Source organism: Zonotrichia albicollis, chromosome 2 (genome assembly GCF_047830755.1).
Source record: "Zonotrichia albicollis isolate bZonAlb1 chromosome 2, bZonAlb1.hap1, whole genome shotgun sequence".
Lineage (NCBI taxonomy): Eukaryota > Metazoa > Chordata > Aves > Passeriformes > Passerellidae > Zonotrichia > Zonotrichia albicollis.
This window is the reverse complement of record NC_133820.1, coordinates 17,208,758-17,232,410: the sequence shown is the minus strand read 5'-3', so window position 1 is coordinate 17,232,410 and position 23,653 is coordinate 17,208,758. Positions and strand designations below refer to the sequence as shown.

Sequence of the window (23,653 nt, the reverse complement as noted above, 5' to 3'; positions counted from 1 at the left end):
AAAAACTTTGTGCTTTTTAGTGGCCCCCAGATGTTACCCTTTCCAACCTCCCAAATTCACAGATTTACCCAAAATTCAACGTCCACCAAAAATATGGTTTATTGGACTAGATTAAATGATGTAATGCTTAGACATTGTATTTGTATTAACAATGCTCTTGCAGAGGAACATAAAATGATATTTTTGTCCTGTCTCTAATGAAATCTCAGAGCAGGTAATTAATGACAAAGGGCACTGGATACTTTCCAAGTCACACAGCTTTGACAGACTGACTATAAGAGATCTTCCATATCCAATAATTGCAATAGAAATTCAACTTTTTGCCTTGCTGAATTAATTCTGTGCTTTTGAGTTCTCTTGAAGCTATGAAGAATTATAAACTATTAGAGCTTGACAAAGTTGATCAGATTTGTAACAAAAATACAGAGACAATCATTAAAAATCAGTCCTTTGAAAGTTAGGCCACATTATTTTTGACTCATAGCATGGCTGGCAGCTGGAAGAACACTGGAAAAAAATCCATGAAGTGACATCAAACAGGTCAGATGAGTTTTCCTTTTTCTTTTCTTACCACTACATCTCTCCTCAGAGTACCATTGTGTCTATGCAGTGGATATTGCAAATTATATTTCTTTTTTTTTTTTTTTCTTCAATGCTTATTGGCATTGTCACTATCCAAATAATTTGGGTAATGTATTCAAATGTGCCTCAACAATGCTGAATAAACTGCATTGACAGTGGTAGGGTTTTGTTTGTAAAGTTGTCCTGAATGAAATTCCAGATACCTCTGAAGACAATACCCACCTCACAGGTATATTTACAAAACACTGCACCAGTTTCATGGTACAGATGGATTATGGATGCATTGCAACAAGCAACCACATCACTAAAATTTTAGATAAAATCCTGACTGCCATTTCTGCCCTCTCCATTTAACACTGTGGGCAACAAAATCGTTGGACAAACAACAGGTTCAGTGGATCTACAATCAACAGAGATAGAGCCAGACAATCAATACATTTCCATAATAAGTTATATGTATTAAAACCAAACCAAACCCCCAATGTGTCTGGATCCTGGATTTTTCTGTGCACACCAGATCCACCAAGTGATTGCATCTCTATCCTTGGAGAAACGTGGCATCTCTAACCTGAGGCATTCACAACCATGCACATACAAATGGTTTTATGCATATTCCACAAGAGACTTTTCACTCACAGGACAAAGTAACAGTACAACATATTGAACAGGCTGTTACACCCTACTTACCATCATCTTGTCAATAAAATCCATTATGCTAATTTACAATGACTTTTTTAAAACATAAATGAACAATACTTGCATAAATGAATATCATTAATTTATCAATGTATTCTCCAGAGTTCTTTATTGATCACAGAAAGAGCTACAGCCAAGAACAATATCAAAACCAAATGAAATTCAGTCCTTCACTGTAAATGGGAAAAGACAAGAGCAAAATTAATTTCTGGCAGTACCACAAACCATGTACTGTCACAAACTTAGTGAGAGAACTGGGACGGATCAGAATAGAGCAGCTGAGACCAACCAGCCCTCTGGGAGTACCCCAGTATTTGGAAGCAATTGTAGCTGAGGTACAAAAGAACAGTTTCAATACCGTTGTTTATGAGGAGTAATCTGGCAGAGGACTGGTAAAAGCCAGCACTGAAGGATGCAAATATGTCACAAAATGTACTTCTGCTGGCTGAAGTAGCTAAATAAACATTTATCAGTTTATTTAACTGATAATCCAGTTATCCTAAGACAGGGTAATGAAGCAGGTTCACCCTCTCTTACAGGATCACAGGAGTAACTGGTGTGAGGCTTCATGAACTTCAGAGCTTTGCTCTGGCACCAGGCTGTGCTTCCAAGCTGAGCTCTAATGTAGAGATCTGCTGCAAAGCCTTTGCCTCATTCACATAAGGAAAATTTCCAAAGAAAGGTTTCAAATCTTCCAATTGTATCAAAAAAGGTTTTATTTTAATTTACTCTTCCCCTCCTCACTGTTCCCATTCAGATTACAGAAATGATCTCTTGCAGCAATGCACCTCAATCTTTACCAAAGAAGCAAATTAAAAACAAAACACGCAGAGTAGTAATAAAACATCCAAATAAAAACTGAACTCTGAGAAATGCCAAGTGGACATCTGATTCTACATCAAAACCAAAACCCAGCTGCATGGGCTGTCAAGTTTCACCCTGCATTGAGAGGCACAAAGCTTTCAGAGAGATGTGTCCTACCAAAAGATGCACTGCACCCACCTAGCTCACTTCAGTCCAGGCAGAGTTCATGCACTGAATGAGGGCTGAGTTCTGGCTCAGTGTGGTGGCACCAGCTGCTAAAGCAGAAACCCAGGAGTCCTGTCAGACCTTCAGGAAATGCAGCAGAGGGGGCTGGGGGAAGACCTGGAAATATCAAAGATTTCTCCTGCACAAATTTCAGTTCAGTGAAGAGAAGGAGCCAGCTGACAGTGTGACAGGCTCAAGCCAGCTTTGGCACTTGCATGACTGAAAATAATGGGGTGACTTGTCCCCAACTCAGCAGGAACCAGCTGTGAAGGTTTATTTGCACCAGTGACCACTTGGACAACAGCTAAGGGTTTCTTATCCCAGGGAAAGCTCTCTTGCTAGCTGCAAAGCTACCCAAGTCCAGCTGTTATTAAACAGACACACAAGGTAATCATTATTTCCAGAAGAATTAACAGGATGCCAGGGGTGACACATGATAAATGACAGAGTAGAATTTTAAAATATAGAAATACATAACCAAGTAGGCTTAAAATTTGCATTGCCTTTTTTCAATTTAAACTCTGTCTAATGAAAGACAGTTTAACAGCATGAAGTGCAAGTTGTCTTACACTGGCTCAAAAAAAAAAATCACTGAAACAATCAAACCCTGAACATTCTTTAATTAAATGGACAAGTCTCTTGGGAATGACATGGGCAGAGACCATACTTTTTGTAGACCAAACCTGAGCAGAGATTGGGTTTTGTTTCTTTTCTGTAAAAAGACAAAACAAGTATTTCAAGGTAGAGCTGAAGTGATTTCAAAATAGCAATGACCCAGGTCATAATCAGAATTTTGTATATACAATTTGTATTAACTTAAAAAAATAAAGAAGTTCAAAATACCTCCAGAGAACATCCTAGGTTAGCAAAATGTCCTGTACAAAAGTAGGCCACATTTGTTGGTTTAAAAGAAGTCCACAGCAGTTGGTCTCTTCTTAGCTGACATAGTAAATGGTCTCTTCATTTGGGGCTCTTTTGCTGGGGTCACTGTGGGTGACTTCAGCACCCCATGACGAGGTTTCTGTTCAGGATTGAAAGCCACACGGGAGGGTCCTTCTGGGCTCACCAATATACTTTTGTCAGTCTTTTTGAATTCTGTTGAAAAACAAGCCAAAAAATTAAAAAGAAATGCAATCCCTGGAATAACTGGGCCTGTCAATCAACTGTGGAGTTTCCCAGCCCTAGAAAACTGAGTTAGATCCTCAAGCCCAGCAGGGCTCAGAAGCCTTGGCAGAGAAAAGAGATGGTGGTGAAGCACATCTCTCAGCAGAGCCCCTCTGTGGTATTTTTGGGGTCCCCAGGACAAAGGAGGAATTGATGAATATGACTCTTATGTTCTTAGAAGGCTAATTTATTATTTTATGGTATTGTATTATATTATATTAAAGAATGCTATACTAAAGTTATACTAATGAACAGAGAAAGGATACAGACAGAAGGCTACAAAGAATGATAATGAAAACTCGTGACTGCCTCCTCACAGTCCAACACAGCTGGAGGTGATTGGTCATTAAGTCAAAACAATTCACATGAAACCAATCAAAACAACCACCTGTTAGATAAACAATCTCCAACCACATTCCAAGGCAGCAAAACACAGGAGAAGCAATCAGATGATTATTATTTTCATTTTTCTCTGATGCTTCTCATCTTCCAAGGAGAAAAATCCCAAGCAAAGGGATTTTTCAGAAAATATGACAGTGACACCCCTTGGGGAACAGGGTCTGCTGCAATCCACTGTGAACCCTCAATGTAGTTCCACAGAGCACCAGAGACCCCGGGCCTTTTCCTCACACACAAGCGTTCCAGCTATCTTGGAAAACACCTCACTGGACTTTAAAAGATGCCAGTGGGTAAGCAGTGTCTCTATTCTGACTGCTGAACAGCTCTAGAGACACTTGGCCATCCCTTCAGCCAGCACCTATATTTCATTTTGTTCAGCTGTGTTATATTAACATGAAGACATTTACCTAAATACACTGTTCTCAATTTGAACTTGACCTTTTGCACACTTCAGGGAGTTAAAAAGTAGCTAAATGAATTCATGGAATATAATTGTTAGCTATGGAGCAAGACATTTATTTAACAAGGAAAACACCACCTGCTTACAGAAGGGAAGTAACCTTTACCTACTCACGATCACTCATAAGCCACAAGCAGCCAAAATAAAAAGCAAACTTTGCTACTACAAAGTCTGATTTTATCAGCACGTCAGCATCTTTGTCTTGGGAAACAGAAGTGAGCAATGAAGACTGTGAAGTGCAGGTGCTTCCAGAGGAGCTCTGCACACAGGCAGCTCAGGAAGGGAAGTTCAGCACCCTGCTGCAGTTTGCCACCCATGAGGCTCCTTCTGCAGGTCACTAATGCAGCACCCTGGAATTGCTCAGGTCTAGCTGCAGGGCTCAATGTCCTAAACTGTGACGGTGTTCACAGGGGTCTTATGTTGCAGGAAGAGATGGAGATCTGACTCCATGTTTCAGAAGGCTTGATTTATTATTTTATGATATATATTACATTAAAACTATACTAAAAGAATAGAAGAAAAGGTTTCATCTCAGAAGGCCAGCTTAGCTAAGAATAGAAAGGAAAGAATGATAACAAAGGCAGCTGTCCTGGACTCTATGTCTGAGCCAGCTCACTGTGATTGGCTATTAATTATAAATATCCAAGATGGGCCAATCAAAGATCCACCTGTTGCATTCCACAGCAGCAGATAATCATCGTTTACATTTTGTTCCTGAGGCCTCTCAGCTTCTCAGGAGGAAAAAATCCTAAGGAAAGAATTTTCATGAAAAGATGTCTGTGACACTAAACTTTACCATCTTCTCTGGGAAGGAACTTGAGGAGGGTTTGTAAACTAAACACAAATATTGAGACAGGAACAGAACCATCCTGTTTTAGAGGTGTCCCACAGGTGTGTGAGTGTATATAACTTCCCCATTCCTCAGTTACCAGAGAGACTGTGGACACACACACACACACATACATCAGACTCACCTGCAGTCATGTTTTTATTCAAGCCAAACGTGACTCTTTTGGAGCTGGGTGTCTGCAGTTTGTTCAGCTGTAAAGCAAAATAAAGACATGAAATAAAATAAGATATTTGAGGCAATGCTTAGAGTCCTTTCATTTGCACTCACTGATGTAAAACAGCCTACTTCTTCCTTCATTTTTCTTAGAATTGCCCCACTCCTCTGGCACTGACTGCTGCTAAGACAGCACTGTTTTCCTAGCCAAAAGCAAACATATTCTATTTGTGCAGAAACCACATACTCTCCTTAATGTCATTATGTAAGTTAACAACAAACAAGAAGATATTTGTGTGTTAAACAGACTGGCCCCACTGCACTCAGGCCTCAAACTGCTAGGAGGACTTGAAAATCTTTAAATGTTAAAAAGGTCTAGAGAAGAGGGCAGAATTTTGAAGCCCTGCACTCTTGCCACTTTCCAAACAAGAAATGGAGCCTCAAAGTCCCTTTGCAAGACTGAAATCAGTTTGTTTTTGCTTTCTTGTGAAATGAGTAGATTCAAAACAGTGTGTGTTCAACAAGAAGGCTGAAAGCAGAGGGGGAGGGAAGAAGAGATTTCAGAGACATCTCTAACTCATTTTCTGAAACTCTGGAGCCATGTGGGACTCCAGCATCAGCATTTCCAGTTATATCTGCTCATGTTAGGAGACAGGGAGTGGAAAAAACATCACAAGTGATGAGGAGCTTGCTTGGGAAGACATTTGTTCCCAGAGTCAGGTACCCTTTGTGAGATCACCTCACCTGCATGGGTGTCCTGGGGGAAGAGATGGTGCTTCTGGCTTTCCTGAAGAACACTGCCTTTGGTACAGTTGATTTTTCAAATTTTACAAAATCACTTCCTGGTTTTGCTTTCTTTTTCTTTAATGGTGACAGAGCAGCAGTGCTTTCCTGTCAAGGAGGGAAAGGGAAAATGAACTTTGTACAAAGCTCTGTATTAACTAATACCTAGTGCTGTGACCAGTGCTGACCACACACTCACATCAGTTAAATCACCATGTTTAGCTCCCAGAAGGTAATTTTGCAATTAGCATGACTGAAAGCAGAAGCTGAAGGCAAGCTGTGTGCAGAAATAGCAAATTCATTGCAAAACACAAAAGGAAGAATTTGTAATAGATCTGCCAAGCCCAGCAGAGTGCAAACAAACATGTTTTCTCCATGTGCATGACAATACTTTGCAACTGATCCTTCTGTCCTGCACACAAGTGATCAGTTTTTTTCCTTCACCATAAGCCACAACTCTTCTGTGGTACCCCTGGATGAATAAGATAAATAATGAACAACATCTTAGCTTTGTGCTAAGATGAAGACTTTGAAGAAAAAAACCAGAGTATGAAATCTGACTACACTTTCAGAAATTCAGCTATTGTGTAGTGCTACTGGTTTGCTGACTAAAATTCATACTCTTATGGTATTTAAAGCAATTCTTGTCTCCAGTACAAGGCAAATCTTAGGACTTGCACTGGCAGGGCTTTCTAACCTGCTGCCTGTGGACTGTGGTGAGGGGAAGTTCAGTTATGCTTCTCATCAACCTACAGACATGGAATTCCAAGGGTATTCACTGACAAACTGTGGAAAATGCACAGCAGATATGGCCTCTTTTGATCTGAAAATCACTTCTGCTTCAAATAGAAGGAAAACCCACAAGACTTCTTTTTTTTCTTAATTGTGGAGACAACTCTGAAACAATGCTGATCTTGTCTGGTTTTTTTCCCCTTCTCCTCCTCCTCTTTCCTCTGAATATTTGAAGCTAACTCTCTGGAGGTATGTGTTGTCCTTGAAATCAAGAATCAAAACATGCCCCTCATTTCTGGGCACAAGGCCAGGATTGCATAACTAAAGCAAGGAAAAAAACCAACATGTTATTTCTCAAGCAATGAAAACAAAATTAGCAAAGCTCAATTTCCTCCGCATTTGTACATTTTAAACTTTCCCCTGAGCTCTTCTTTCTTCCATCAGTATTCTTCCTCTCCTCCTGACTCAACTTCCAAGTACCTTTCCTTGTCTCCATCCCTTTTAACACACACACTAACACAACTATGTGGACTGAGCAAGAAAAAGCAAATTCCATAATTTCTTTGGAATTCCACGTGAGGAGTGACCCAGTAGCCCAAGTCCTGCCAGCCAACAGGCCAGTGCTAGGTTGTGGTGCTGCCTTTTCCTCAGTGCTAATTTGTGCCAAAAACTCACTCCCATGAAGTCTGCAGGAACTTCTTATCTTGAATCTATCACAGGTTTTGGAATCTATTGGTCACCTGCAGCAAACTCTCACAGAAGGAGATGAGGGTGTCATAATAATATTTTCTTACAAATTAAACTTTTATAGGCAAAGTAAAACCAGGTGTGAAACATGGAATATTGAGGTAGGAAACAAAGCCAATGGTTCCTACTTTGGGAGCCCCACAGTGAGAGAAATGCAGTTTGAATAGTGGGGAGAGAGAAACCTTTTGGCTCCTCCCTCTCAGCACTTCATCATCAAAAAACAGAAAATGTCAGTTATTTTATTATTATTTAAGCAAAGTTTCAATATGAATTTTTTCTCCTGTGAAGGACTGAGTAGTTCTATCTCCATATACAAGGCTGCACTATTTAACTAATCCTACAGGTTTAAACATAAGTCAAACAGAAGTGAGCTCATAGGCTCAAAACATGCAGCTTTAACTCTTTTTTGTACCCACAAACTCATCTATGCTTTATGAACTTTTTTTCCACCGAAGTGAGACTGTCAGCAAGAGTTCCAAGAATGAAACTAAACTCCTGAATGTGTTAGGGTGAATATGCACATGGGAAATGAGCAGTTAAAAAGAATTTCAGTAGCAGGAGAGGGAAGAACACCTGCACTCTCTTTCTTAGCCACTATCAAAACTATACAGTGCAAAATGCTTTCTGACTTTCAAATCATTGAGAAAAATCAACACTATTCTACCTATTACAAAGAAGAAAATGGGGGTGAAGGTAGAGAGGTCAAAAAAATTGGTTATTCCCAAACTGCAAGGCATACATTTTTGAAGAAGACATCAGATCTTCCTAGTGAACAAGCAGAGAGTTGTGTTTATAAACACTGGACCATTCATACATGTGATCACACAGCCATTAAAGGTCAGCGTCATATTCTCTATTCCAATGTTCCAGTGTCTATTCTCTTTCCCAAATCCTTTCCCCAGACAGTCCTATCAGTTTTTTTAAGATGGAGCAGTGAGCAAGCAGAAGAAGCCACTCCTGGAACTGCTGTGGGCAGTTTCACAAGGAGCTGATCCTAATCTTGTGTGCTGCTGCTGCTGCAGAAGGGATGTTCCATCTTCCCATTTCTCACCGTTTTGCCAAAATATGATGCCCTTGGTGAGCATGCTGTAAAGCTCAGAGACCCAATGCAAAATAATCATTAACCCAGAAACCAAAGGGGAAAAAAAACCACAAAAGACAAACCCATCTTGCCCCTAACATCCCATTTTTCAGCTAGATGGGTTCTTCCAGCTGAGTGGCTGGCACAGGATTGAGTGTCATTGTACAGGAGGGTGTGACACTGTAGCAGTGTGTGGATTTCTGGGGAACCAAGTTCTTTTCTGGTGACAATGCATGATGACATCAGCCAGCAGCCCATGCAGCCCCATGGACAGAAAGCCAAAGTCAGATCAGAAAATCAGCCTGGCAGTTCCTGAAGCAGGCAGAGAAAAAAATGAGATGTACATACCACCTTCCTGTTTTTCTTGCATACAGTCTCCAGAACTCCATTGGCTTCCACAGAGTTTAGCACCTCTTTCACTTTTCTCTTCTTTTTCAGAGTTGCTCCATTCTGACTGGAGGCTTTCATCCCTTCCAAACCAACTAACTTTGTCTTCAGTGTGACCTTTCTGGAGGGTGCAGATTCAGCCTCTGCCTTTCTTGGCAGGGTCCCCAGCAAATCCTTGCTGGGTTTCAGGTCAGTTTGCTGCACAGGGGGATCCCCATTCACCAGGACAGCCCCTGCTTTCTGCTTCTTTTTCACAGCCTTGGGAGGTAACAGAGTGACAGAAGGGCTGACATCCTCTGCTGCACTGGCAGTGGCTGGCCCATTCTGACACGCTGGTTTTGCAGGAACATTCTGCACTTTTGGATTCATTTTCTTCAGCTGACTCTTTTTACTCTGTTCTGTGTCAGTCAGGCTGTTCTGCACACAAATACTGTGATTTTCCCTGGTGTCAGTTGCTACATCTGTGGTCTCACTGGCCTCATTTACTAGCAATTTCTTTCTCTTCCTCTCCTTTTTATTTTCTGGCACCTTTTCCTGGCTAGAAGGATTGGATCCAGATGTTTCAGCTTTTCCTTCCTCACAATTTCCATCAGCTGTTTCAGAATCAGCACTTGTGCTGTCCCTCTTCTTCCTTTTTTTCCTCTTCCTCTGGGGAACTGATGGCACCTTCCCACTTGACAGGTCTTCTTTATCCTCTAAATCCATCCCAAAAAGAATGCCATAACACACATGTGAAACACAAAGGTACTCACAACAACTGAATTCTATTCTATTTTTGTTCTTCTATTTTAAAATAGGTGCACCATTTTCCTGTTATCAGCCTGCAGTTTTATTGTTACAGCTGCTGAGGACACTGCAGCCTAATGATGTCTGGCCTAATTAATATTTTAATAATTTTGCCTTATCACAGGTAAGATCTAAACCATTCCCTGTGGCAAGCCTATTTTTCATAGCAACATCCCTAAAAAGAGTTATTATTACCCACCTGTTAAGCCCATCAGAAGGGCAACTCAGGGGTTAAGTATTTCAACATCCCCAAATTCTTATATTCTAACACTCATCCTGTTTTAAGACATGTTTCTGCTTTCCTACAGTAAATACAACTGCTCAAAAGAACAATACAAACAGCTGCTTTCAGTTCTATTTTTGACTGAAATTTTTGAGGTGATGCTTGCCTCAGAATTGGGAAGAGAAATCCTCCCACTTTCAACAAGAACTGAATTTCCCATTTAACCTTCATCACAACAGGATACAAATCAGCACATCCTGAACAATAGTGTTGCCTTCCTCAGAACAGCTTTTATCTGACACTTTGCCAAACTGCACAAGTCACTGCAGATTGTCTCTCTCCCAAATATTGATCTTGCCTTACCTTTTACTTTTTCCAGCTCATTTTGCTGCCAAGGTTTTACAGCTTTTTTCTTTCGCTTTCGCCTACCGGGTTCTTCATCATCATCTTCATCTGTAGAAACTTCTTCAGGAATATCTTGGGGGAAGATTCCTGTTGAGGAAGGATAAGGTATCAGAAAACTGAGAGTCCTACTTCTATCATAAACAGCGTAACTCTCACAGTAAGAAAAAACAACTCCTTTTCTCCCATCCTACCTTAAAGAAAAACATATGACCCACTCCTATTTGCTTAAGCAAAAATAATCATCTTTCATTTAAGGACAAAGTACAGGGTTGCTCAAATTGTGAAAGGAATTTGGCCATCTCCAAAATACGTGTAATGTGTCTTAATGAGATTTTTAAAACCCACAACCCCCCCAATACAATATTCCTGAAATGCGCATTAAAAAAAGAGGAGAAAAATAATTCCAATACACATTGTATGGGAACATTATATGTATTTTTTTTTAATGGAAAATAAAGACAGTGACTACTGTCTCTGTCTGCTGCTCAGTCCTTACCTTCTGCTAAGTCCTGGAACCTGCAAGTGAGAGGGAGAAAAGAAAAACCAAAACATTGTTACTCATTCACTACCAACAATAACACCAGCAGAACAGCATCACTGCACTTACTATGGTTTTGTCAAAACAGGAACAACATATTTTTGCATAGGAAGTTACAAACTCCAGAAGAGATCTGCCTCAGTAACCCCCCTATTCAAACCAAATCACTGAAAATATTGAGAAAACAACAATTTAACACTTTTGCTGCATCTGTTCCTTGCATCACACCCAAGCTGATGCCACATCCTGCAGTTCAAACCCACACTGTGCAGATAAACCCCAGCTGGCTGGTACCAATGAGAATCAGCATGACAATGGTGTCTGGACAACAGAGGCTGGGCAGAAAGAAAACCAAAGTAGCTCAGGACAAGGTGTATTTCAGCAGAACTCACTTTTTGACCAGCTTGTACAGCCTCTTCCTGTTCAGGGAAGGTGTATTTTTCTTGCTGGCAAATTCGAAGATTTTGTCAGCAACAGCCTTGTAATCAAACTGTTGGAGGAAAGTACAACACAGCTGCTCTTAGTTTATCCAGGCAAGATCACCCAGTGCAACTCGTGTTACAAATATATCAAGTATTAAGTTCAATAGGTAACTTGTAAAGATACACATCTTGAAACAGACACCTCCTTTAAACCCAAATGTTTTCCTCTGTTGAAATTTACGCCCCCTTCACACACTGACTTGCACAGATGGCTGCTTCATTAACAGAACAGCTGAACTTGCTGTCACGTTCTCAAACATTCCTAACCTGATTTCTTACTCAAGAGAGAAGCCAACCCACTTCAAAACTCCCATAAATATTTAGCTAAATATCAGATTTAAAGTGTGCCATGTCCTAATTCTTACTTAAAAGCCACAGATACATCAAGTGTATCCACCTGCAAGTGTGTTCGATGGGAGGATGTGTCAGAATCACTACACTGCACTGGCCCTGGGTTTAAAAACTCAAATTGTAACATATTACCCTCTCTCCTAGGTATCCCATCATCCATGTTCAATGAAAATTAGGCTCATTGCTTCCCCACCCTCACTGACTTGGCTTTTAGCATACACATTTTTTAACTCTTGAAATGGGAAGGAAGGAGCAGAAAACAGAAGGTATGGGAGAGAGGAAAGAGGAATTTAGACATGGATTTATTTTACTACCACTGATAGAACACACATTACATAAATACCACCTTCCAATAAATCAGGAGATTGAAATTTTCTAACATGCTTATCCATTAACACCCTTTACTTTTTCATCTCTTGAAAGGGATGGGGAAAAAAGAGAGCAGATATATCAGTAACAGAGCAAAAGAGCCACAAACCTGAAGAACAGCCCCGATCCCATCATCAGCATTTTCATTAATATCCTCTGTGTTTTCAGCATTCTGTGCTGATTTTCTTGACAGAGATCTGTCTGCTATTATAGAAAAAAGACTGAATATTAATATTTTGTCTGAGATAAGCAACTCCAAAAGAACAAGCTTTACTAAGCACATCTGAAGGGAGGACAGGAAAACACAATTACCCTTACAACACCCTGAACATGTGTTTGATTGGTTCAGAGCAGAAATGTATTTTCAGGAAATAGGTTTCCTGAAACCTGTTTCCTAGCAACTCTTACCAGGGCAATTTAGAGTTTCCTCCTTACCTTTGGTTTTAAGCATCTCTTCATTTTCCTCTTTGGCTTCTTCAGAAACATTCTCCTCATCGCTGTTGGTACCCAGCTCTTTCATCAGGTCCTCAATGGCAAAGGGGGACTGGTCCACGATCATCTCAAAGACACCGGTGGCCACAGCGTGGAGCACACGCCGACTGTCAGAGAGCAGGGTGAGCCCAAAGGCAGGCCATAAACACCCTCCCTCCCAGGTTAAAATAGTGGGGATTTGAGGGAAAATGGATGAGAAAGAATGTGGAAGAACACCATGCTCTTGAGGTGATGAAAGTCAACCTGTTACTCCCTAAGCAGAAATCCTTCAATCCAAGCAGTGTCCTGCTAGTGTGCTCCTCTTAAATTTCACTCTTTATATGGTGACCTATATTACACTACAAAGAAGCAGCTCAGCTGCTCTATGCATTAAAAAAAATTAAAATAACTGGACAAATTAACCAACAAAGGTTGATATAGCTCTTATAAATCCATGGAGACTACAGCTTTGATAAACACAAGTTATCTTCATATGACTGTGCACATTGCTGGCAAAATACCCTTATTTCTCTACATTCTGAAATTATGATTCTTTGATCCATATATTACCATATTCAGAGTTTCTTAATTCTTAAAAAATATTTATCCTATCATCAAACTTACTCCTTTGATTTGGCAGCAATTTTGCAGAAAGGTTCGATGAACTTGAGATTCTGGTCTGCTGTGAGCTGTTTGATTGGAAAGAAAATAAATGTGAGTACAGGAAATACTGTATGTGTACACTGAAATTCCTTGAATATTGGTGTTTGTACAGGAATTGGTGTTGGGGGATCTTCTTTAACAGTCTTTCAGCATATTATCCAATTCCAACTGGCAGAGGTATCCAGGACCTTTTTGTTACCACTAACTTCCAGAAGTATTATCAAAACACTGACTGCCCTGCAGACTTTATTCTGCTGAGTACAGAAATACAACAAAGCTTCTTACTTTAGATAAGGAACCATGAGGCAGAGAAAGCCTAAATAATTTTGTGAACTTTCCCAAAGGTCTGTAGCAGACAAGAATAGGATTTGGATTTCTCTTAACTGGGCTGCTTGCACCAAAACCCTCTCAGCTACAGTAGAGCTAAAGACTCTTCCCTTCAAAATCCAATTTATGAGCATCATCTGTCATTTCACATAGTCTGGGGGGACTCACTCCCCTCTCCAGGCTTCCAGTGAGTGGCTTAGCTACAGCTGTGTGACTGTGGAGCTGCAGAAATGATTTGGGCTCCAATTCTCTGGTGCAGACTTCATCTCCCTCTTGATCCACAACCCAGAACCTCAAAACCTGCAGGCAGGATTGGTTTGAATACTGACTGCAAGGAATAGGGATGGAAAAGTGCTGACAGCTTTGTCCATTGCAAGGAGAAGTATCAGAGGCAAGGGGAGGGAACTGAGGAGGAGCCTGGGATGAACATGGACAGCAGGAAGGGTGGAGGGACAGGAGGGATGCTCCTTGGCTTTGTGGCTGCAAAACTCTGCCCCACTGGAGCAGCAGCCAAAATTAGGGGCCATCAGTTAACTGCCACAGCAACACACAGCAGAGCAAGACAGATGTCACCAGCAAAACAAACATCTCGATGGGGGGGGTGAACTGCACAATGCACAGACAACAATAAGCAAATATTAGACAACTGTGAAAGCTCACTTTCCTCCTCTATTTAGGTGCTACACAACGAGCCCAGAGCAGGCTTTATGTCAGCCTTTGCAAAAGCAAAGGCTGGAAAACATGCTCACACAAGGGAAATTACATTGAGTCTCCTCTGAAACAAAGAAATGAGAAAAGTCTAACTATTTTATTACTGTTTTTCCAACCTCAATTTGGAGCAGCATAGCAGTACTCAGGAACTTGGGAGAAACTACCACATTCCCACTGTCAAAGACATGAACAAAAGCATAACTTGTAGTAAGTCACTTTCTTCATGCTTACTCAGTGTTGTTATATTTAAAACCATTAAAAATTAAATAACCTAAAAATTACATTTCCCCTAAGATGCTTCATGCCAGAGTTAACATCAATAAGGAATAAAATTATGAAGTATTTTCTAACCTCCTTTGCACCAACTTTAGCCAATTCATCCAGATAGATATCAATGAAATGGAACTTTATCCCAGTGGGAGAATTGCTGTCTGGCTCCATAACTTCTTTCATTAATAGCTGCAGCAATGGTTCAACTAGACTGAAAAAAAAATAAAGAGGAAAAAACCCAAGACATTAATATTCAAGTGCTGATGTCTTATTTGCCTTGAAAACAAACTCCACTTCTTTACAGTTATGGACAGCTACCCAATTTGAATTTTTTCCCTTCTTTTTTTACCCTGAGGCCTATCATTGCTATCTTTCAGGAAAATGAAGTTTTGTATATTCCAAGCTTTGTCCCCTGGTGTTCTTTAGGACTTGCTGCAATTTTGCCCAGAACAAACATTTCCAGTCTCAAAGAGAATTCAAAACATTGAAAAACCATAATCATTTTTTCAGTTTTACTTTAAAACACGTTTCTTCAAAAGCATTTAAAAAGACAAGAGGGAAGAAAGTCATGCTAGGCAGCTTCTTGGCTCCACTCAGGAGGGAAAGGCAGTTCTTGAGCTCCCTCACTCTGCAAAGAAAGGAATCATGATCCTCTCTTCCCACACTGCCTCCTCCCAGTGAGAGATGGAGGCCAAAGCCATTAGAAACCTTGTCAGAAATCAGTTTGGGTGGCCATGTGTGTGGGAAGAAGGGCTTCTATCAAACCTCCTCCCACACCTTCTGCTCCTGTCAAGGAACATTTTCATCTCTTCAACCTGAGGGCATTTACCCAGTGCAAAATTAGGGTGGAGCAGCAGGGATGGGGTGTCCTTTAGTTGTGCATTCCTCTCTGTTTCCACAAAAACATGCCTGTGTGCATCCCACATTTCAGATAGTGAAAGAGAGAAAGGATAACCTTAATACTGGGTTATTTTCAATTAAAATATTTAAATCTCTTCATCAATTTAAAGATAACAAGCTTATAAGTGGCACAAGAGCTCTAGACAGAGCAAATGACTGCAATTATTTGCATTTTAATAGAATATAGAAGAAATACAACCAAAACCACTGATGTTTACAACAAACAGTAGGCTAGTTTACAATTAAGGGGTTTGTCCTATCAGAAGAGAAGTCACCATGATTAACCACAATAAAATAAATACTTAAAAAAAAAGTCAGAGCCAATCAGAAAACCATAAACAAAAAAATTCCTTTTCTGTAATTTCTGGGATTCAGGTTCCCTGTCTAGTCTCTCTGTAGCTGATATTTCATTGATAGCTCTTCTATCTTACATCAGAAAATGAAATACATTAAATACTGTATTTAATTTCATGACATGTAACTCATTACTATGTTACTAAACAAAGTGATGTGAAGAACAAATAAGCCTTAAGATTAAGACTTTATGACAGTGGCATCTATGGAAAAGAAGAATCTATTAAATGAAAATATATTTGAATACAGGTATATTGGGTGACTGGTTTATGATGCAACAATGTTCAGAAATCTGCTTACCCCTCATCCCATTCATTTCTTTTCAGCACTTCAAAGGATTGCCTCAAAATCAGACGCATCAGCTGCAAAGCACAAAATCTGTTAAACATGTTGTTTATAAAATCAGGTAAAAAGGAGCCACTGTGGCTGTGATATGAACAGATTTCTTGGGTCAACCTCTCTAGCACAAAGTGGAAGCTGCCTCACATGAATGTTTTGACAGATTGTCTATCATGTAATGCAACAGAAGGGTGTTGTGAAGCAAAAAGGACAAGCTATTTTCATATGCTAGGCACAAATTTCATTATAATTTCTATACAGCTTCCTCTTGATTCACACCCCTGATTTCTTCATTAAGTACTGCCTTAATCTAAGAAAAGCCACAGCTTAAACTGGACACAATATGGGTCAGATGATAACAATAATAATTAATTTACTTGAAAATTGCTCTAAGAGACAGTCATATGTAAAACAGCCACATTCAACTGGCTCAAAACCCTTCACTTACTGAAATAACTTCTATCTGCAAATATTAGGAAAGAAAAATCACCAATGAATGTGTCTGGAATTAACTTCTTTCAAAGAAGATAATGGGATTTTGCTCTTTACAAACGTATGCTTTTTAAGATTCTAGTTCCTGTTTAAATATTCTGTTTCCTATAGAAGTAATTCTGACTACTGAATGTGCTACAGTGGATACTTCACTGGTGGAAAGTTTGGGTTCTAGTGTAGTCATAAAAGTGTCTTTAAACAGTCTGATCTAAACTGATGTTGATAGTGTCCTTTGAGACAGTATTTATATTCCAGTATAGAAATCAATGAGAAAAACCACTGTGTTAGAAGGGAAAGCACTTGAGCACAACATAAACTTTGCTGGTTTTAGGTTCATGCAGTGGGGAGTGCAAACCCTTAAAATAAACATCTCCTGCTATGAGTCAAGAAGATGATACCTTATGTTCTCTTACAATACACACCAATGCATGTGCAGACAGAGCTGCCTTCCAGCACACCAGCACCACACATTTTCTAGGAGAAAACACCATCCAGAGAGGTATAATTACCTCTTATTAATTACCTCTTATTAATTACCTCTTATTAATTACCCCAGCAGAGAGGTATAATTACCATGTAGTACTTGTCCAGCCGCAGATTGTCAATCCCGTTCCACTCCCGGTTCATCGTCTGCCAGAATGTCTGGATGAACAGGTGTCCTGCAAGGGAGCAAGGAGAAACACCTGCATGCCTGCCACAGAGGGCTGCTCTGCTGATCTGAAAGAGTCTCAAGAAAGGGATGCACTTCCCTAGGATTCCCCTAGTAACAGGGACAGAGCTGTGGGAAAACAGGCTTGACACTGCTACAATAATCAATTAAACTTGAGAACAACACAAGAAAAGGCATACAGATACTTTTAAAAGCAAGTTTAATTACAGGAACAGATTTTTACTTATTTTGTGTTATAAACACACAATTTTGAGCAAAATGTCTGTTCTGCACCCATTTCTACCCAACATATCTGTTCTGCACCTATTTCTACCCAAGCGCTTTTGGCACTGACTGAGTGCTCCATTTCATAAGCATTCCGAATACCAGTAGCTTAACAGCTCATGAAACAAGGCTGGTTTTGAGCAGGAAATACACAGAACAGTCCATGCAGAACGGAGAAGTAAGGGGACAAGTTTGTTTTGCTGCCTGTCCTCAAAAATCTCACTGTAACCCACTTAAGACACAACTCTTCTCCTGCAACAGCCAGAAAAAACTTGCAGCTGCTGCCTCTCTTAATGGAATGACACTGACCAGTTGGAATCACACTGACCAGTTGGACAAAAAGGAAAGAAAAAGCCACCAAAATAGCCCCTCTGTCTGCCTGTCTTTATTCTGGCACTGTGATAGTGGAATCACCAAAGAGGGGAGCACCCTACAAAGCATTAGGTAATTCAATAGTACTTACGAGTCTCTGTATTCTGAAACACGTGGATAAGCTGGGAGATATTGGCTGCAAGTTCCTCCTAAAAGTAAATAAATATAGTGAGTGTAGCATGTTTTAGAGTTTGGTCTTCTCATTAAACATATGACCAGCAAACAGCAAGAAGTGTGAATTTCATGAAACAGCTCTCAGAATGAAAAACATTCTCTCAACAGCTGCTTTAGTATTGCAGTTATCCTTGCACTGGGACTAGCTCAGCTGGAAGAGAAGTTTCAAGGGTATCAAAACCTGTTCATTTCACCAGATCAAACCATCTTTCTGACAGCAGACAAAATTTAATTAGGAGGAGAAGAACTCCATGTATTTGAATTAATAAATGATGCAAAACTTACAGGGCACTGCTCTCACACAGGTCTCTGTGGAGGGGTGTGAGCTATGTGTGAGATAAACCTTGTTCATGCAGACAAGTGATCTGAAAATTGAGGTTACTAAGAGCTGCTACTCCAAAACCAGTATATTTGGAAGGCAGGGAGACAAACTAGTAGAAATTGACAAAAATATCCAGTAGGGACAAATTTGGTAGTAGAGGAAGTGCTACCGAACTAAGAAAGGAAAAGGAAGTGTGGAACTCACACTAAAATCTGCACAAATGTTGTAGCTGCAGTTAAGGGCAACCTGCTGTTACTGTTTTAGTTACACAAAGTCAACATTCCATGAGGCATCTATTTTAGCTCTCCTTTTGAAAGGTAAACAGCTACACCTGCCCTTCAGAAGGTGACTCCAAATATGATCTGTTCATCTTCAGATCACCGAGTTACAGTCACCTCTTCTCCTGCACATGCCACAGATGGGTGGCAGGGGAAGGGAAAAAAAAGATAATTTTCTCCATTCTAAATTATTAAATGTCACTAGAGTGTATTTTGGAGGGCCCCCTCAAGCAAATACAAAGCCAGTTACTGTACCTGAAGCAGAGGTTTGTCCTGCATCCACATACAATAGAAAAGGCCTTTCCATATTTTCAGCAGTTCTTCCAGACTGAAGCCACCTACAGTACAGAACAAGTCTGAAGTAACAGAAAAAAAACATACATTTCCACCAAAATATTTTCATGCAGTTCCCTCTGCTCCCTGCTTTCTTCTTTATTTTAGTTATTTTCTCTGGGTTGCTACTTTAAGCACATTAATTGGAAGGCAATTTGGCCTAGAACAGTGATAGAAACTGTAAGCTTCTACCTTGTACTGAAACAACAAAGATTTCAAAGCAATCACAGGTAAGAAAAATACCAAGATTATTTTGATAAATGCCTCTGGCATATTTTTAACACTAAGTCTGAAGGAAATTTTTTAATGAGAATAACAGAAATAGTTTTACAAGAAACATGATTTTTTTTGTTGTTGTTTTTAACAAAAGTCTCACACTCTACCAATAGTTTTACTCCTTACTGGGGGTTTGTTTTGATAAAATTAACTTATAGCAATCAACACATTTATTTCTACAATAAACTTTACAGTCAAAGAGCTTGAGCAACTATAATGACAGTTTTTTGGTACAGGCAGTCTTGGGATGTGCTAACACCTGAATTTTAACAGCAAAAAATATTTTCACATTCCAAAAGTAAAGTACTACATGGAAAGCCACTAATACCTGCTCAAGAACTGGATTTTTCATTACATCAGGTAAATAAATTTATGTGAAGTAAAATTATAACAGTACATTGTTACAAGGCAGTTACAATGACCTACTACAGCTATTTTCAAACTATGGCCTATTAAATATTCCCAAGCAATCTCATGAAAAATCACTTTGAAAAGGTCATCATCTTCAGTAAGCTCAAATTTGATCCAAAAGGATCACTGTCTCAGGGGTCTGCCAGTCAAAAAGCCTGAGACACAGTGCAAGATCTAAATTGTGCACCCTCCCCTTGGACCAAGCCATTTGAAAGCAAAATTCCCTCAGACAAAAACATCTGCAAACACACTAGTCCTGCTTGCTTGTAAAGAAAGGAAGTGAGGAAATATGCAAAATGCTATGTAAGAAACAATATGTCCAGTAATATTAAGCATTATTTATAAATTTCACTCACATTTGACAGTACTGCTATGATAAAACATAAAACAAATTGATTAACTGATTTAATATTCATTGAAATATTAAAATTAATAACATTTCTTAAGGAAATTGTATGTGACATACTGAGTGGTAAGAAGCAGTTTTAACCTCACAGGCAGCATTAACCCAACAGAGGCATCACACAGAGGCATCACCTGCTACCTGTAAATGTGGCTCAGGAGTTTACAGAATTGAATCACAGAATTATTCAGGTTGGAAAAGACCTCTCAGATAATCACTGCAAGGCCAGCAATAAACCATGTCCCCAAGTGCCACATCTACACATCTTTTAAATCCCTCCAGGGACATTAACTCTACCACTGCCCAGGACAGTTTGTTCCTGTGCTCTGAGGAAGGAAAACACAGACTTCCATGAGGTTTTTTTACTTTTCATACACACAGGGCATTTTAAAGTGCCCTAGGCAGTCCTGTGTCCATTTGACATAAGACTCAGACCAAAAATTAGAGCAATTTTCTTATCCTAATGCCTCAAAAGCATAGTTTCAAGACTGTGTTTTCTGTTCTTCAACTTTATGTGCTGTCCCCAGCCACAGCTGGCAAATAATAACCACTAAAGTAAGGTTATTTTAAAATCTGAATGCATTTTATTAGCAACCACAGAACCTGAATGCATTTTATTAGCAACCACAGTGCCCAGAACTGAAAGCTTTCTATGCCTTAAACCTATCGTGAGAAAGATTCTGGCTTTAGGGCTTGAATTGTAACTGTCCCTGTGCACAGTAACTCTATTCTGTGTATTGAGGGAGCTGGCATTAATGTTACAATCACTAAGAACTACTTTACTTGCCAGCATTTTTTTCTGGGAGTTGGGCTGCTTTGACACTGCTATCATTGCATTTGTTGCAATTTTTCCTATTCTAGATAATTGCAATGGACCAGATCCACACAGGGACATTTCAGTGGAAATTATGGAAATGCTTTACAGATCCAGGCCCAAGTAAGCACAGCCCTGTCAGACAGGAAACCGCCCCAGCAATCTGCCCTCTTTTGCTAGAAGTTATTTCTGTTTACTATTCTTTCATCCATTTATTTGGTAGTTCAGTGGCTTCTACAGAGTTTAACTTGCTGAAAATTAAGAAGCTCCCTCAGCCTTAGCGCAGACCACACAGAGCAGCTCTGTCTATATAATAAACACCTGACAGCCCTGAACATCAGGTGAACTCCAGCACTTCTGCCAAAACTCAGCACATTCCCAACTCCTCAGGTCAGGGCACCTTACCTGGCTTGCCTGATGAGTGAATCCCTCTCAGAACATGGGATGAGTATATATATAAAGATAACCTTTATATATATAATTGCAAGTGCTAATTAATAAACAACTTTTAAAAATCCCTCTCTCCTGAACATGCTTTTTCTCCAAGCCCAAAGAAGTTAATCTTTGTATCAATACTACCAGTTTGGATAGTGCCTAACAGCAAGCACATCTGAGAGTTCTGGAAATTAGTCACCCATGTTTCCTACTCATTTGCATTCCGTGGTGGGCTGTTTTTAACATGCAAAAGGTTCACAGCCCAAGTGAGCAATTTCCTTGTGATGGTTTAATGATGTTTTAAAGCAGTGCCTGAACCTGCAGCTTTTTCCCTCATTTATGGGCACCCCTGTCCTTCCTGTGGCTGTTTCCACAAACTGCAAGGAATCTGCACTTTGCAGTGAGATCACAGAGCACCACTGAACACACAGCCCCCCTTGGAAAGTCTCCAGAGCTAAAAAATAGAAAGCACCTGGGAGGTACATAATGTACACCATCCTAGTCCCCAGGCAATCCTTAAATCTATGTTAACTGCCAAGAATGGGATAATGCCTGTTTGGCTCCCTGGCCTGACCCTGTAAGGCTGTTCTAGGTGTCCTTCTCTCTGTCAGAAGTGGCAAATGGGTCAAACACTACTTGGAAAGGCAAGAAGCAACATTCACTCTACAGTCTTTTCAAGGAATTCAGGGAGCTCCAACTAGCACTCCAGCTGCAGTTCCGCTCTTGGGGTCAGCTTTAGGCTGGCTCCCCAAAGCCATATATATATATATATACACATATATACACACACATACATATATATATAAAATACTAATATATAAAATATAGATGTAATATGCAATAATTTAAATGTATGGTAATACAATAATGTAGAAAGCAGCTTATAAAAGATATGTTTTATATAAGAGAAACATAATATATAGATTATACATTACATTAGATGTATTATATGTAATACGAGGTATAGGAATAACACACATGCATGTGGAAACTGTGCACATGAGGCACTTTCAGGGACCTTCAGACTGGCCTTGCCAGCTTCAAACTGACTCCAGGGACATCACTGAACTCTTAGTTCTAAGTGTCAATATACAGCTCCAAGTAGAATTTTTGGAAAAACGCAGGAAAAAAGCTTTTGATACCATTAAGTGGAGATAACAGGTAACCCAAATGGGTTACCCAGAGTCAGCTGCAATTACACACGTGCTGAAAAATAACTTCGCTTTCCTCTATTCCCTCCGATCCTCCTGAACATCAGTCATGGAAACACAGAAGGTGAAACTTTCACCCCACAGGAACAACAGAAGGTGAAACTTTATGCTGCATACACCGGGATGTTTCCAGCCTGGGTCACTTCAGTGCATTTCCTTGGGAATGAGAGCACAGGAGCCATCCCGCTCCCATCCCGGATTTGTTAATAACTAATTATAGGCCATAATTTGTTAATGGCCTCTCTCGAGCGAGACCCTCCCTCGGTCCAAGCTGATCCTTGCCGAGCCCCCCCGGTGCCCGCAGACCCTTCCCGAGCGAGGATCCCCGAGTGCCTCGGCTCCGGGCGCTGGGGCTGCGGCAGCACCGGGGCAACACGTGCGTGTACATGGGGAAATGCATGGGTAAAACAACAAAAAAAACTAAAAGTAAAAGCAAAAATTAGTAAAGAGCAAAAAAGCAAGTAAAGAAAAAAATTAAAAAAAATTTAAAAGCCCGAAGAGGAAGCCCCGAGGAGGCGTGCCGGGCTTAGGGCGCACACGTGGTGCTTCCTTCCGTCCCCACGCCGTCCGGACGGGGCCGGGGCCGCCGCTGCCCCCGCCAAACACCGGCACCTGTCCCTGTTCCCGTCCCTGTCCCCAGCGTGGTTCCTGTCCGCCCCCCAGGCAGCCCCGGTCCGTACCGCCGGGCCGCTGGGTCCGCACGCCGATGTAGCCCCGCAGCTTCTTGAGGGCGCGGTCTCGGATGCGCTTCTCGTTGGCGGCCAAGCGCTGAGCGAACTGCACCTCGGGCGGCTGCACGGCCACGGGAGCCATGGCCCGGCCTGGCCCCGCTCCTGTCCCGACCCTGTCCCGGTCCTACCCCGCTCCCAGCCCGGCCTGGCCTGCCCGCACCGCGCCGGGCTGCGCCTGATGCCGTCAGCGACGCCGGGCTCTGCCGTCACCGCGG

The 23,653-nt window shown here is 40.7% G+C and overlaps 1 protein-coding gene across 3 annotated transcripts; it reads right to left on the bottom strand.

Moving 5' to 3' along the window:
* Positions 1-590: 590 nt before the first annotated feature.
* On the bottom strand, positions 591-23,646 carry RRP1B (ribosomal RNA processing 1B). 3 transcript variants are annotated; one of them, XM_074534480.1, is made up of 16 exons: positions 23,388-23,646; positions 19,080-19,180; positions 18,142-18,199; positions 17,318-17,403; positions 16,214-16,275; positions 14,741-14,870; positions 13,313-13,377; positions 12,653-12,816; positions 12,327-12,418; positions 11,408-11,505; positions 10,974-10,993; positions 10,436-10,564; positions 9,025-9,758; positions 6,078-6,224; positions 5,305-5,371; positions 591-3,402 (listed from the first exon to the last, which is right to left on the bottom strand). In XM_074534480.1, exons 1-16 carry the CDS (start codon positions 23,518-23,520, stop codon positions 3,212-3,214), a joined length of 2,277 nt encoding a protein of 758 aa, XP_074390581.1. In that variant the 5' UTR covers positions 23,521-23,646; the 3' UTR covers positions 591-3,211. The 3 variants fall into 3 exon arrangements, with proteins under 3 accessions (XP_074390581.1, XP_074390577.1, XP_074390582.1); XM_074534476.1 differs by having other exon boundaries at positions 12,327-12,421; positions 23,388-23,645; XM_074534481.1 differs by having other exon boundaries at positions 12,327-12,421; positions 19,080-19,162; positions 23,388-23,644.
* Between the last annotated feature and the right edge of the window lie 7 nt (positions 23,647-23,653).

Bases quoted from the DNA above. Each gene is read 5' to 3' on its own strand.
- RRP1B (XM_074534476.1), bottom strand. From the start codon at position 23,520: ATGGCTCCCGTGGCCGTGCAGCCGCCCGAGGTGCAGTTCGCTCAGCGC. The intron at 19,181-23,387 runs GTACGGACCGGG...CTGTTACTTCAG, and splicing joins GCGGACCCAGCGGCCCGGCG to ACTTGTTCTGTACTGTAGGT. The intron at 11,506-12,326 runs GTTTGTGGCTCT...TTCCTCCAACAG, and splicing joins GGATCGGGGCTGTTCTTCAG to TTTGATTACAAGGCTGTTGC.